This window comes from Numenius arquata, chromosome 4 (genome assembly GCF_964106895.1).
Source record: "Numenius arquata chromosome 4, bNumArq3.hap1.1, whole genome shotgun sequence".
NCBI classification, from domain to species: domain Eukaryota; kingdom Metazoa; phylum Chordata; class Aves; order Charadriiformes; family Scolopacidae; genus Numenius; species Numenius arquata.
The window spans coordinates 56,162,852-56,179,140 of NC_133579.1; the positions used below are offsets into that span (position 1 = coordinate 56,162,852).

At 40.5% G+C, this 16,289-nt stretch overlaps 1 protein-coding gene across 1 annotated transcript in view; it reads right to left on the minus strand.

Moving 5' to 3' along the window:
- DROSHA (drosha ribonuclease III) overlaps positions 1-16,255 on the minus strand; it is a 70,855-nt gene extending 54,600 nt beyond the window's left edge. Inside the window, exons 1-7 of the mRNA XM_074146325.1 lie at positions 16,220-16,255; positions 12,652-13,509; positions 9,418-9,510; positions 8,569-8,800; positions 7,566-7,707; positions 4,343-4,497; positions 1,572-1,652 (exon numbers count right to left, since the gene is read on the minus strand). Of these exons, the coding sequence (XP_074002426.1) occupies positions 1,572-1,652; positions 4,343-4,497; positions 7,566-7,707; positions 8,569-8,800; positions 9,418-9,510; positions 12,652-13,502 (1,554 nt within the window). The 5' untranslated portion in view covers positions 13,503-13,509; positions 16,220-16,255. The remainder of the gene's footprint in view (positions 1-1,571; positions 1,653-4,342; positions 4,498-7,565; positions 7,708-8,568; positions 8,801-9,417; positions 9,511-12,651; positions 13,510-16,219) is intronic.
- Between the last annotated feature and the right edge of the window lie 34 nt (positions 16,256-16,289).

A 16,289-nucleotide genomic window follows, 5' to 3' on the forward strand; every position in this document is an offset into this window, starting at 1 on the left:
GCTCTGTCTGCCAGGTTCTAACACCTGCCTGCAAGGTCCAAAGGCAGCCATGCCTCCGTGCGCCCCAAACGCAACACGAAATTCCTGGGATTCATGCTTTCTTCCAGTTTGTTCTGAAGCAGTCCACTTTAAGGACCTAAAAATCCTCAGCAATCAGACAAAACCAGTTTCTCGCATGCCCTACATCCAATTTGCTGCAGTTCAGAGGCTGCCACCAGCCTGTTCAGAATACATCTGTCTGCGTGGTGGAAAAAAAGTAAATCACTCCAGTGAGCAGGATACTCTAAACAACATTACAAAAGCTGGCCTGATGGCGATGACAGGACAGCCACACACCTACGCAGCTCTCTGCACTTTGCAAAACCCATCCAATAAGTAGGGTAGTTACTCTGGATGTTCAGCCCCCAATTGAGCTTCTCGCTGCTGCACCAAGACGGTTACAAACCAGCCAGTTTAAAGCTAGGCAGTTTTAGCTATGGGACACTGTAAAAACTAGTATATCCTAGGAGGTTTTCTGAAACTACAAATTCCCAGCTGGCCTTGCTCCAGAGAGCAGCTGCCTGCATGTGGCAGGTTTTACATAACAGTTTTCTCCTGCTAAAATTTTCCTCCCTCCTTCTCTGAAAGAAAAACACCAGAGACAATGTGGGGAGGAACTGACCCTGAACCGAGGCAATTTATAGTAAGACCAAAGCCATTTTTCTGAAATGGAGTAATACACAGAAACATTCACAAATCCTTAACTGCAGAGAAACAAATGAATGTTTCAGTAAATATATGTAAAAAGACATATTGAAAAATGAAATTCTTTAAGAAAAAATACAAAGGTAAACTGTAAAACCTACACATTAGTGTTCTCAAATTCTTTCACAAGAACAACAGCTTTTAGAATAAAAAAGTTTAAGTGGTCCAAACACTGTTTTTCTTTCCAGAAAACACTGATCACAAAGCATGCTATGTAAAAATGAATATTTTTAAGGAAAAATAACCAAACGCTATTTCAATAATTTTTTTTTTTTTAAAAATGTGTTTATAAAATGTGTTTCAGGAAGCTGATGGAGTCATTTTTTCTAATCACTTATTCATAAAGAACTTAAACTGTTTGACAGTGTGCAGACAGCACTGTGCACAGTAAAGACATGCTCTAGCGCTAAGGCAAGAACACATCCTGACAAGCTTCCTGCTCCTGTCAGCAGCAGAATTACTACTTCATTTACTTTTAAAACAATCCCTTCACAAAGAAGGCCCTTGAAACACACTCATTCACTTGAAGATGGTAGATCTTTGACCATAAGTTTTTTTTTTATTAATGTAATTGTGCTTCAGAAACTTCTTTTCAAAAAAAAACCCTAGAACTACAGAAATACAAGCAAAATTTTCCATAGTTTTCAGGTGGATTTCATTACTGGTATTGCATTTTAAATAAGAGGTTACACAACTAAGTGATCTAAAGTTGCACAGGAGGTTTTACTAAGCCTGTAAATCGTGGAAAAAAAAAACTCAAATCAACCCAAGTATGAGTTTCCAGCATGAGGTTTGTATTCATAATTGCCATTCTTAGAATTAGTTACCTCTTCACCAGGATAAATGCCATGTCTTATTCCTGTTCGTCGTGCTTTAGCACTGCACTTGCACAAAGGTCCATCATTCATCTGTCAAAAACAAAACAGGAGTCTGTTTTTACTGAAAAATGTTTTTTTGGAAAAGTATGTTGGTTTTAATGCCCGGAGCGCTGATGCTTTTAAAAGCCTGTCATGCTTAGATTAAGTGGATGTTTGTAAGCCAATAAAACCGAAAACAGTATAGACTAATGTAAGAAAACTGCACAATAGCATTAGAACTTCATCACTGTTTCAGAAGCATAAGATGGAAAAATGCTCTCAGCAGAATCATACCATTCTACTATCATATACATCTTTTCCATTTCTTACACATACAAATAGAACACTTTCTGCCTAAAATTAGATTCAGGTCCTGAACATCCACAAATATTTACATGCTGAAATCTCCACATTCAAACAGTTCCATGCAGTTCACTGACTGAAATCCCGTCCTTGATTAACCCCTCTGCACCACGGCAAGGCTATCACCAGAAGTATGCAAAGCAGACCATTTGAAGATTTTACTTGTTACTTTAAAGAAGTAATGGGAAGACTTCAATTGCATCTTCCAAACAGATCAGTAAAAAAGAGGATGGGGAAAAAAATACCCACTTCAGTATTCTGTATGGGTGCATCAAGTAGCTATATCAAAAAGGGCCACTGCACACAGTATAAAACTAGTATCTTTCTTTTCACTTCTGAGACCAAGTTCAATGCAGGCTATCAATTACCACAATACCCTAAAGCTTTCTGCTCTTAACATCATGCCTATTGCAGAAATCCAGCAAAAAAACAAACCCAGAAGCAAACCAGAGAAACAAATGAAGTTCCCAAACCCAGGCTTTAATAGAGTTTTTCAAAGTTTGAATCCAAGAACTGAAACATTTACACTCAAAAAAAACCAAACTCTAAAGTCCTGCAATCTTAACAGCAGAGTGACGTGACAACTTTTTGTTCATGCATTTTTTTTCCACACTCTGAGACCCTTGAGGAAAGTAGAGGGTCAATGAAATTGAATCATGCTTATAGGTAAAAGCATACTTCCTCACTGGCTTATACAGCCATAAAACAGAAGAGAGTTAAAAAATGCACTCAAAAGCAAATTGCTCATCACTCCCCCAAAAATAAGCACTAACACTGCCTCTGTTACACTAAACGCACAGACCAAAACTGAGGGAGAGGTACCTGTAAAGCCCAAGACTTGAGAAGCAAGTCAGATAGATACATACCTACCTATCTTGTCCCTAATGACACAGCTCATGGAAAAAAATGCAGAAGAGCAATCACGAAGTGATGAGAAAATGATGTTGAAAGATCACAATTTTATATAAACTAAGGCAATGGCTTCTAACTTTCTCTGACCCACAGGGCAACACAAACAAGCAGGCCTTTTAAGCAGAAGGCTACTGCGGTGGCACTGGCTTTAACAATTTATTTTCTGGCAAATGCCAGCACCTCTGGAGATTATCCAAAGTAACAAACACACTGCTCAGACTGAAGGGTTGGAAAGATCCATCCTAAAAATCTAGTTCTGTATCACAGTGTGCTTGTATGTGCCAGTGTGCATGGCAATCATTCCTGGTTTACGTAGTGGCAGTTAGAAAGCACTTTGGCACACCAAATAAATACCTAAGAAAACTTCAAACATTTTCAAATAAAATCTACTCAGAAGTAGTGCAGCACTGACAAGCTCACCATGATCTGATTTCATCCCTTCAAGAAAGACGAAGAGTCAGTCTCAAGAAAGTTTTTGGGAAAGAAAGTTTTTCAGCAGGAAACTCATAAACCACACATTCCTGAATCTATTCATCGAGCAGTTATTGCACTTCTTTTTATTTAGCTAATATTCTGGCCTGGAACATTACTTTGAAGTGTGCCCAAGAGCTACACAATCTTTTTCAGTTAAATATCTAAACAGTTTTCTAATTTTGTTTTCCATACAAATAAAACCAGCTATCTATGCTCAGTCACATTATTTATTTATTTTTAACTAGAAGCATAAACATGAGTCTGTAATAGAATATTCAACAGACCTTTGAATTACCACAGTGGCAATAAGCATTGCAGTATCTCTTGGCATTATGATTTGTTGCATGCTAACCTCATGTATCACACAAAGTGCCAGGAAAATAAATTTACTGAGGTGCCATTTGACAATGAGTTAGAATAGACTGTAAAATATTTAAGTAAGAAAGATGAAGATGGCAAATTTGCAAACAAAACCTAGTCTTCTGTGCAATGTATACATTCAAAACAACACTTCATGAGCTCAGCAATTACATTTAATGAGAATTATAATCTCCATGCAATTACAAAAAAAACATTAGACAAGAAATTAGGAGCATTAACTGCATATTTAAAACATTATTTATCATTACGAGCTGAGAGCTTTTAGGTGAAAAATTTGTAAACAAGGTAAACACACTGCCTTTTCTCCATCCCAGAATTCATCTGTGTACCTTTATCTCAGGGCTATGAGGACATTAGTACACCGTTAGCAATTCAGATTTTATTAACACTGTCAGACGTGATTCCAGCTGAATAAATCCCAGAATTCCTGAGCTGGAACCACACTCTTGAAATCAGAAATGAAGTGCTTTGAAGAAGATGAGAGAGAAAAGGGGGGTAAAAAATGCGTATAGAAACAGACGTTACTCAGCATGTTTGACAACACCACAGAATTTTAGGTCTACAGGGGAGAATGACTTTCAGATACACAGTACTTTTTCGTCTCACTGTACCTGTCCTGGATCATTGTACCACAGTTCTTCATGGAGACGATCAGGGTGTGCTTTTTTACGCTTGATTTCTGCAATGACGTCAAAAACTTCTGAATCCGAACTGCTAGAGCAGCTGCTGTCATCTTCAGAGTCACAGTCCGAGTCACTGGAGCTCTCTGATTCACACAGGAAAAATAAAAACAGCTGTAAAACACTTCCACACACTCTCCTCTCCAATAGCAATGCATTCTCTAACATGACATAGCTATCTGTGGCACACTGAAAGTTAATAAAGTTGTACATGACGTTCACACTATTGAAAAGAGGGACAGCAACTGCATTTTTAATTAAAAATGACAGCAAATGCTAAGGATACTAAATGCCTACAACAACTGCACCTGTTTGCATGCATGAAAGATTGCTGTTTGGCTGTCCAGGAGCACCACTGCCCAGATGTAGAACAACAATTTCAGTCACTTAACCTTAAAGATCATAGAGCTATAGCCAACACAAGTATTACTACAAAGTTAAAAAAAAAAGAAAAAGAGAGAGAAAAGAGAAAGAAGACACATAAAGTCACTAGCATGAGCGAAACAAAACCTCGTTGTTTAGAAGTTAATTCTGCTTGCTATAAGCAAAGTGCTTATGTTTAGTTTCATTTTACCAAAAAAAGCTCCTGTCTGCAGCAGGATATTGTCTATTCAAGAGTTTCAAAATGGCATATATGTATAGAATTACTGTAGAACATGTACTGTTAGACTAATTTTTCAAAATCAATTATTTCTAATAAATCTATTATCACATATTAGAAACCACAGACAAGAAGAAAACCTGGAGCTACTAGCTGAGTGAATCCAGTCATAAGTTTCTTGGAAGCCCTGTTCTGTGAGTTTTCCTCCTTACTATTTTTTTTAAGACATTTTTCTTTATATTAACTGAAGCAATTTTTCTAATGTACCAGAGGGGAGAACAATGCTAAAGGGAAAAAAAACAAACACAAGATGGTCTTAGACTTGTTAAAATGTCTCCTTCATGGTGTTGTCAAAGTGATGTTAATAAGTGTCTGGACTTAATAAGAAAAGAAAACCTAAAAAAACCCAAGACAAAAAACTCAGAGCCCGATCTCACATATCTCTAACCTCCTGTGGTACTTACAAGCGACTCCCTTTCTTATGTATGTAATGTCACTCATTTCCACAGATCTCCTCATCTCCAATTTAAATAAATGCCTTCATACCCAAGGATATATATTCATACCACGATGCAAGTACGGTTTATTATTCTTGGAAGGAGGGATGCAGTATTTCTTCCATTTCTAAGTTTTGACTTAAGAGAAAACATATTACTATGCTGCCAGTGCTTTGAAATACTCTGAAACCAGGGTTTAGAATATGTGTATTTATTGAATACAAGACTCCCCTTATTTAAAAGAAAAAGGGGGAGAGAGAAAAAAATAAGAGACTATTGCTAGTAAAATATGCTTCCTTTTTTTTAAAATCAAGCTGTATTTTTATACAATCCATAATTCAGCACAACATGTTATTAAAATATGTCCTTGGGACATATGGTTTATTATTTACATAGGTCATATATGCTCAGTTGAAATCAAGTTTTGTCTAAATGTGCATACACCTACGTTCCTACAAATATTCACAAACACTCGAGTTTTAAAAGTTCTCTGACAAACATTACTTAGTTGTATAAGTCTAATTTTAGGTGCAAAATGAGCGTGGGACCTGCGAGAGTAAGCTGGAGTTCTGAAGGACCAACATAAAACTTTCAGTTTCATGTAGTGAAATCAGTCTTTCATGACCTAAAAGTGCTCTTGGAGTGCATTGCTATCTCTCTGCAATACACAATTATTGCTAACATAAGGCAGAACAGAGACAGCATTTACTTCAGTACAAAATAAGACAAAACTATTAGACACTACAGAAGCATGGCTGTAGGAGAAGCTCTCACAGACACCAAGTCAGTCCACGGGACCAGTGTAGACACAGAGCGTTCACGTCCTCCAGAAAGAGTGGCAAAAAAAACACAGAGAAGTTGCTTTTGGCCCTATCATATTTTAGCCTGGAGCAGCAAAGGAACTCTTTCTGCAGAGATCTGAGAAGTGAAGCTTTACACAGGTATGTTGAATGTAGCCGTTTTGTCCTCACTACATCCACGTGAAAATATACCTCCTGAAAGACCCGACAGTCAACTTTGCTAGCAATTCTTGAGTAAGTTTAAATATGCACAAATCCACTGTTCAAAGAAACATAAAAAAGGTGTCTCCTTTATATAAGTGAATTCAGGTTTTATTTAATTTGTGTTTACTTTTTTCATCTTTTTTGTATCTTTTTATACTGCCAGCATGTAACTGACCATGTCATTATATGCCTGTATTTCAACTTCAGAATTTTCCTACGTGATTTTTAACGAGTTATTAAGCTCAGATATGAGAGTCTGAAACAGCTCAACAGGCAACATAAAGCATCAGTTAAAAAGCATTCCCAACAGAGTATCTAAATTAATATGATATGCCTAAGAATTTCTTGAACTAACCAAACTGACTGAAAAAAACACTATGAAACATTGAAATGCTGGAAGTATAAAAAGAACAGCTAACAGTTCTCACAAAACAAGAAAAATAGTTTTCACTGACTTCTAAGTAGACAAATTGCTATCAAAAAAGTACACAGTGGTAATTCAACCAGTATTTCCCCAATAACTGATACAGCTAGCAGACTTACTTTACAGCAAGAAGATCCACATGGGTGGTGCATGACAATGGAGATAAACTATGTTTTGAAAACTGACGCTTCTACATAAGATTATAGCAAGCAGAATTGCACAACCAAAATAAAATCCAGAAGAAAGATGAACTCAGTGCTGTAACAAGCAGCCATATGATTTTATCACCAATACTCTTGCTTCCTTTTTAGAAATATAAGACCAGGAGCTCCTCAAAGCCTCTTTGCATCATGCTTTGGCCTATCTGATCATATTCAGTGTGCTTTCATGCCACGGAAGAGACTTTAGCATAAGGCAGCGCTGGATACTCTCTATTTTCCCTTAGACTTTCCAGGTAAACAATCCAGCTCTACTTCAGTCAAATGCAACAGTAAAACCCCCATGAATATGCAATACAAAGGAAAGATTTAAAAAACACGGATTACCCTACCAACATTATTAAATACACACGACTGTCAAAACCAGGTTAATTACAGATTATTCCATTTCAGTCATCGTTTCTGCCTACCTAAATCTTCATCCAGTTTGGTCTTTGGTGGCTCCCATGGTGGCCTGGCTGCTTTGGCCTTTGCCTGTCGCTTTCCTAACTCCTCATCAAACTTTTCATACAGATCTCGGAGCTTGCTTGTTCCTACCACAGTAGAGTCCCCCTTTTAATTAAAGAACAGAAAACAACAAAAAAGACAGTGTTGACATAGTACATGAACACAACATGTAACAGCATTCCACAATTAAATGCAAGAGGGGGAAAAGACAGATCTCAGTGTAGTTCAACAAAACACGGAAATACTTGTTAAGGCTGTAGCATATCATTACATTGTTCCACCAGGTGAATTAGCAGAGAAATTACTTTGTTTGCTGGTGCATTATCATCAAACCTTTGGCCTAACGAAGCAGAACTATGGCTAAGTGTATTTAGTACAGCTCAGCATTGATTTTTAACAGGTTTAGAAGAAATAAGAGACCTGTAAAAGTATTTTGCAATTGAAAAGGATTTTATCACACACACAAAACACAAAGCTCAGCTCACTTTGTTGCCTGCTTTCAATTAACATGAATTCACTCTCATGTCACTCTCAAAAAAAAAACCACAACAAACCAAACACAAAAACCAGAAACCTCCCTTCCTCTACCACTACTCCACCAGCAAGTGTTAGGGTCAAGTACAAAGAATCCTGACTTCCTACTTCTGTACAAAATTTCTCCACAGTTGCAGGAATATATGGCACTTGAGACATCTTTGCTCAAATACAGGTATAATGGAAAAAACCCCACCCTTCTCTCCTGAAGACAAAAAAGCACCCCTCTTCCATGTACCACTAATCTGAATGAAAACAGGCAGAAGAAACTGATAAAAATAAATATAACAGAGTTAAAAGACTGAGATGGTTGGGAGGAGAAAAGGATTAAATGACACAAAACATGATGTTGCTGAAGGGTTCATATTAATCAAGTAATCAAATAATCAATAAATGACTGTGTACAGTTAGAGATCTCTCACACAAACATACCACTTGATCCATAGGGTCATTGGAATAATAGCTTTCAGAATGTGTACAGCGAACCCAGACTGGCTTAAGTAATTCCTCATCTTCCTCTTCATTTTTTTCAGATGCATTCTCCTCTGATTCTTTGTCTTTGATAGCAGTATAGTTTTTCTCTTTGCTGGAGCTCTGGTTCTCAGACCACCTTTCTCTGTCCTCCTCCCATCGGGGTCTCTTTCTCTCTCTGCTTGGAGACCGGCTTAGTGGAAGAAAGTAAACAAAAGCAATTCCCTTCATTATTTTAACAGTGACAGTTTTAAAATGAAAAACAAATGGTTTGCTTCATATCTACATCATTCTATCGTATAAATTACAGCAAAATCCAATTGCCTTATCCTGCTTTTAGCTTGCAATGTAAAAAGTAAAGAGCACTTCATAATTCTGATCTACTATAAAAAAAATGACTTAAAATTGAAAGTGCTTTTGTATTTTAAACCTTATTCAAAAATTAGAATGAAAAAAATGCTATTTTAGAATAAAATGCCTACTTGCATTCTAGATGACTTTCTTTTAATTTCGTTTCAAAGTTGGAACTCATCATTAAAAACTGAAAGTCACAGCACTCACAACTAGAAGTTATAATATAAAGAAGTTTTAATACATAGCCCACAAACTATTTGCATGAATAAACAATAAGGGTTTTATTAGAAGGATTATACAGAAGTAACACTGCTTGTGTTACTCTAACTCTGGCACTCCTCTGAACAACACAAGTTGTGACACCAGGCACGTATGCACACATACATATACAAACACTCACATGCATGGATGCACAGAGCCTCAAATACACAAGAGACGAAACATAACTTTCCTTACCTTCCTGTCCTCTTGTAATCTTTTTTGTAGGATCTTTCTGGCGATGGTGATCTTCTGCTGTCACGGTGCCTATGCCTCTCCCTTTCCCGCTCCCTTGGAGAGATCAAAACACAAGTTAAACGAGAAATCTGGCATTTCATACATTCCACACCTGAAAGGAGCACAGAAGCAGGCTAGGATTATGTTATGCAAAATAACATCCATGTGCTGACTGCTAAAAACCCAGACATTCTTAATGCTGATCTTCAAGAAATTTGTAAAAGTCACTTATCACCTCTGTCTTTGTCATAAAGCCATCTATCTCAATATGACGGTTAATTCATACCATACACAGGTAACTTATATAAATTCACCACGAGACTTGTTGCTATTCTCCCTCTTTTCCTGTTATGAATGGCAAAGGGTAAGATTGTTGTGTCTTCAACCATTCCTAAAAAAACCTATTCCATGCACAATAGCTTTGTAAGCACAGCTTTGAGTGCTTCAGGCAAGCCCTCTCTTCTTGACAGCCACCTAAAGCACACACAAAAAACTGATAGACACAGAAAATCTGCATTATGCTGAAACTCTCAGTCTCATCCAGAAGACTCAATTTGCACATACACATAGAGAACTTGACCACCCAAACACACTTCCAGGCAAAAGAACTTTAAATTAACTGAAGGCTTGGGCAAGAGTGGCTGGAAAGCTGCCCAGCAGAAAAGGACCTGGGGGGGTTGGTCAACAGCCAGCTGAGTATGAGCTAGCAGTGGGCCCAGGTGGCCAAGGCGGCCAACAGCATCCTGGCCTGTATCAGGAATACTGTGGCCAGCAGGAGTAGGGAAGTGATCATCCCTCTGTAGTCAGCACTGGTGACGCCGCACCTCAAATACTGTGTCCAGTTTTGGGCTCCTCACTACAAGAAAGACGTTGAGGTGCTGGAGTGAGTCCAGAGAAGGACAATGAAGCTGGTGAAGGGTCTAGAGAACAAGTCTGATGAGGAGAGGCTGAGGGAACTGGGGTTGTTTAGCTTGGAGAAAAGAGGAGGTTGTAGTGAGGTGAGGCGTCAGTCTCTTTTCTCCCAAGCAACAAGCGATAAGACAAGAGGAAATAGCCTCAAGTTGTGCCAGGGGAGGTTTAGATGGATATTAGGAAAAATTTCTTCACCCAAAGGGTTATCAGTCATTAGAACAGGCTGCCCAGGGAAGTGTTTGAGTCACCATCCCTGGAGATATTTAAAAGACATGTAGATGTGGAACTTAAGGGCATGGTTTAGTGGTGGACTTGGCAGTGTTAACAGTTGGATTCGATGATCTTGAGGGTCTTTTCCAACCTAAATGATTCTATGCTTCTGTGAAATTACTGTGTAGATGAGGCAGCAAAGCACACAGGCAGTTTTCATACTCTACTAACAGCTGACAACTTGTTAGTCCACAATCATTTGGGTATCTGTCAAAACTCATAATAAATGAGTATGCCGTTACTCATAACTATGAGTATGTGCATCAGGTGGCTTAGTGGGCTAACAGAATGAGACAAGTTTATTTATCAACATATATATGTATATTTCCATACGCATAACATGAAATGAATGCAAATATACAAAGCACAAAGTGCATATAAATTATGTATTGTTCTTCCCCACATCCATTCATCCTTCTCTACCTGTGCCTTGTTCAAGCACGGATTTCAGTCTTCAGAGAGCATATTCTATGCATTCTGATTTGCTTGAGATGGATGCTGTGCAAAAAAACACACCAAGGCCACCAAACAGTTCTCATTAAAACAAGCAGATACATCGTAAAGTAGACCTGGAATCTGTTGGCCCCAAGCAGTACTCCACAAATGTTTAAGAAAGAAGCTGCTGAAAACATGTATTTTTAAAACTTAAAACTGAACTTCAAAATCTAAACAATAAATTGTGAAATTATGTAGCAAATATTTGAGTCACCAACAAAAGGCAGAAAATTTCACAAGTTTGCCATACGGAAAAAGCCAGTGCCTTAATACCCGCTCCATTTAGTTTTAGCAAAATTCTCTTTTGGAAATCAAAGTAAACTTACTGAATGTCAGGTTTGGGTGGGTTCTCTTTGGAATACAGCTGTCTAAGGTTCTGCAATTAAATCTCTGCATATCTAAATTAAAGTGGTTTCATCTCCACAGGCACTATGTATAAATTCATGTTTCGTGTGTGATATGAGAAAACTCAGAGCTTCTAAAATTAGAGCATGTGATCCAAGTGCCCTGATAAATATTTAGATACTTAACTTTTCAGTATCTCTTTGAATATTCTGACCTAGATCATTAGATACAAAAAGAGCCAGAAAAAGTGCAGATCTAAGACATCTGAAAGATTTCATTGATGATGGTTTCGCAGCAAAATGCATCAGGTCAGCTCACAATTTGCAAGCTGTTTGCGCCTATGAAGCAGAGGGACAGAAACTTCATGATACATCCCAAAATAAACAGTCCACGTTCATCCACCTGAATCATAAGATGTCAATGTAGCCTACAACTTGCCTATTTCTTTTAACCAGTGTATGCTGGTTTTCACCTTAGTCCTCTCTTGAGATCACAGGCTGGCTTGCTGAACAGAATCACACAGGCAGGTCTAAGCACCCACTGGGAGGTCCTGTGAAGCCTGCACAGGTCTGCGCTGGTCTACCACAAGGATGAGGGCAACATAGGATGAAGAACAGCTTGCAACATGTTTTTCACTAAAACACCTCACTGCCAGGATTAGATATGTGCAGTTATCAGACTATAAACTGCCCCCAAATGCTGGTTCTCTACAAATACAGGGCTTACCCAAAGAAAGACCAAATTCAAGCAACACCTGGAACCCTAACTCTGGTACCTAAATCTTGAAGTTTGAAGTGCTGGAACTTAACCGTTTGTAAGACTCAACTTTGCATAAAGTTGTGCCAACTCTACTTTCATGTCATGTGCATAAATGGTAAATACCGATGAGAGTAGAGCACTACACAGCAATCCACTCCGTTTCAAACAAGAGCTTCTTTGCTTCCACCTATCTCCATGGACAAGGGCAACAAATCTGCCAAGCTTGCAAAGGTGAGTCAGAAGCAGTGTACCTGAAAGGTGTCAAAACAGTAACTCTTTCCATCAAACCAAAGTAATGACTATCTTCCAAGCTAGAGGGCAAAACAAGGGTGAGGGAAGAACACTGGTGCAAACAAATACTATGGGACAACAATGACAGCTTTCCCTCAGCAGGCAGAAGATACCTCATGTTACCTGCTACGCTCATAACTTCTGTGATGAGGTGATAGCCTTCCTCTGTCATAATCTGTCCGGTGCCGACTGCTCTCCTGCCTCCTCCTATCCGGACTCCGGCCTCTGTCCCGGCGATCCCCATGGTTAGTGGACCGATGCCTGTCACCGTGGATGTGACCATGTTCACGATGTCGGTGCTCATCGTAGTGCTTGCTCCTCTCTGGAGACCGTCGATCACTTTGCGACTTCTCCCCTTGATACTGACCCGTGTGCCGAAAATGGCTGCTGCCACCGCTACTGTTGGTAGTGCTGCTCTGAAAGGAGCCGGAGTTGTGCTGATAGCTATTGAAGTTAGGTGGTGGAAACGACTGCTGTGAGTATCCTGCAGAATACACAGGCTGGTAGCTGACTTGCTGTGGTATGACTGGTGGAGGGGGAGGATGCGGTACTGTGGGAGGAGGCATCATGTAAGGGAACGTGCTTTGCCCAGCAGGAGTTCCTGGCACGGGAGCATTGCTAGGATTTGGCACGGGCGGAGGAGCAGGAGGGAAGCATGGTGGGACCGGGAAGCTTTGCCTCATCTGGTGGTTTGGAAATGGTGGCCTCATGGGACACTGGTTGATGGGATTTTGCGTGGAAGGCGGTACTGGAGGAGGATAGGGTACAAAGTCTGGCCTGGGGGGCATGTAACCAGTGGTTGGAGGGTTTGAATAGGTTGTTGGAGGGGCAGTTTGCTGGTCATACTGGTATTGTACGGAGGGCTGTTGTGGGTGAAGCTGCCGTAGGTTCTGAGGGCGGTAGGTCTGTGTTGAAGTTCTTGCTCCTGGTCCCCCCTGACCACGGGGACATCCTCGCCCGGAATGGAAAGACATGGCTCACCTTTAACGAGGAAAATAAAAGTCCAGTGTCACACAATATTTGTAGGATGTTCTTAATGGATTGGAAGAAAGTACTCTCAAAGTGCTGAAATGACAGTTTCTGCATTTTCCTTTAATAGAAGCAGTGAACAATGTCCACTGTCTTTCACATGGAGCTTTGTGCTCCTTGGACCTCTCGTACAGGTCATTTATGTCCTTTCAATTCCTTTAAGCCTCTAATCCACGAAAGCACTCTACTGTCTTTAATCTAGAACCCAAACTGGACCACACTCCCTGACTTCAGGCAACATTAATTTCAATGAACGAGGCCAAGGATACAAGAGCCTCTACTAGTACTAGTACTGACTTTGATATAAAAGGCTTCAGATACCCCACACCAAAGAAACCACTAATTTAACAACTGCAATCGTCATCCAAAGTCCCATAACAATGAGCCCTTTCTAGAACATGATTCTAAACTTCAGGCAGAATGACTTTACTAACGCCTCATTGCCAGTTACCTGGTCTAACAAATTATATAAATTTTAAATGAGATAGTAGCAATTTACATTCATAATTGAGATTCCGATTTAGAAAAGGATTGAATTCAATAGATATTTCAAAGTATTTTAAGTTAGGTATGCATACTTTTCTGGAATGACAATCTTACAGGTTATAGGAAAAAAAAATACTATGTAGACTGTGCTGTTACTTCAATTTCATTGAAATAAATGGTTTAAAAAAAAATCCCTCAGCTGTCTGTTTGGCCTTGTTACCTTTCCAGGTATTGACACTGCTGCAAGTAGCCGTAAGTCTTGCTCAAAACTATGTGTGTATTTAATTAATTGTATAAACGTTTATCAATGAAAACCACTATGCTTCATTAAAGTTAAAATTCTTTCTTTAATTACAATGTTAAGTTTCAAAAACTGGAAAAGAAAAGGGAAGACAACCCCTCAAAATAAAATTAAAAAATCATTCACAATGTCTTAGCTGGAATGGAGGGAGAGAAAAAAAATAGTTAAGCAGTTGCAAAACTCAAATCCTGTTTTCTCTAAGGGGGAAGGAGAGAAAGAAAGAAGAGACACACATATTGGAAAGACCACCAGATAAAGAAAACAAAGCCTCCCTTTTACTGAGGCTTTGCGGATGCTAAAGTACACGCACAGAATATTCTTCCACCTGCTACCACACAACAAGGCCAACCTGGACTGCTCAGAGCACCGCTTTCAACTGCATTCTGGTGCCAGTGCTGCGAAAGATGAAGATTGCTGAGAGACAGCAGACAACTGCTAGTGAACCGGAGGGAAAAAGGAAAAGAAATGAAGAGGTAAAGGACAGACATCAGGGAAGAAGAACCAAGGGACCCTAGGTCTCTCCTTACACATGCAGGCCTTAGTGGAAGCCACTGGAATTGGTAGTGGTGGCATTCATTCCCCCTCCAGAGAAACCAGACAAAGGCCAAAGTAAGTGAGATTCCCACATTTCTAGGAGGTAGCGGCCATGATGGTAAAGCCACTTGTTCCTTCCAGTCAGCCTGTACCTGCTCAGTGCCCTCCAACCTTGTAAAGACTCTCAAAAAGAAACAAGGGGGGGGGGGGGGAGGGAAGTCCACTTCCATTATTTTGTCTGGCAATAGTACAAGTTTTTGTCATTATTAATTCTAATCCATTAGATGCTGAATTGATTTCGCTTCAGTTCTCCAGCCATGACCTTACACAGTTCAGACTCGTAACAACAAACTGTTTTATACTTTTTGCTGACATTTACATACACATTTTATTTCAACAGGCTGAGGTAAACTCTTATTACCCTAAACAAATGAAAGCAGAGACCACTGTACCACAGTGCCTTGCCTTAAAACACTTTTTTTTTTTTTTTTAACGTGTCATACGATTCAACAAAAGGTCTTGTTTATCAATTCTCTCAAAATAGAGCTATTCCCCAGCACCAGAGAACTGCTCTGGTTCTACCACCTCAATTCCACTGTTCCAGAATGCCCAGCATCACAGCTGCAAAAAAAACTCACCAAAAAAAAAAAATACATTAAATGATTTCAAACACCCAAAATATTTTAAAGCTCCCTCTGCTGCAAACTTTGCTCACATTCAATTTTCATTTACAATTTAAAATACTGTAAAGGGCAAACTCTCACTTTCCTGTCACCCAGAAGTTTACTGTGCTGGTGAAAGCCACCACAGACAAAAGTAACATCAGTTCCTTTAGAAAACACCGAAACAAACCCTCTTCGCCCGCTGCAGACACACAGCTGAGGGGAACGGGGCACCGAGACCAGGCCACATCCAACCACCGCCTCCCAACGGTCTGTAACGGCCTCCAACAGCCACCGCAGGGTCGGCGGAGGTAAACCCGGCGACGAGACCGACACCCGGCCGGGCATGCTCTGCCCGGGCAGGCTCTGCCGCGCCGCCTTCCCGCCGCTCCCCACACAGAGCGGCGCCCCCAGCCGCAGGCCGGCCGGCGGCTGCCGCGGAAGGCGCTACCGGCAGGGGCCGCCTGAACCCCGCCACCCCGACCCCCGCCAGCACCGGCGCCGCCGCGCGAACCCCCCCCGCGCGGTGACTTGCCCCCGCCACGGCCCCAGACCCCCCGCGGGGACCCACGGCACCCTGAGCGGAGCGGAGAGGAGAGGAGAGACCCTAGCGAAGCACACCCTCCCGCTCCCGCCCCACAGCACCCCCAAGGCACGCAGCCAGGCCCGCTGAGCCCACCTGGCGCCCCGGCCCGCAGCGCGCCGGCTCCGGAAGAGGAAAGTGGTGGGAGGGCGCTGCGGGCGGAAGC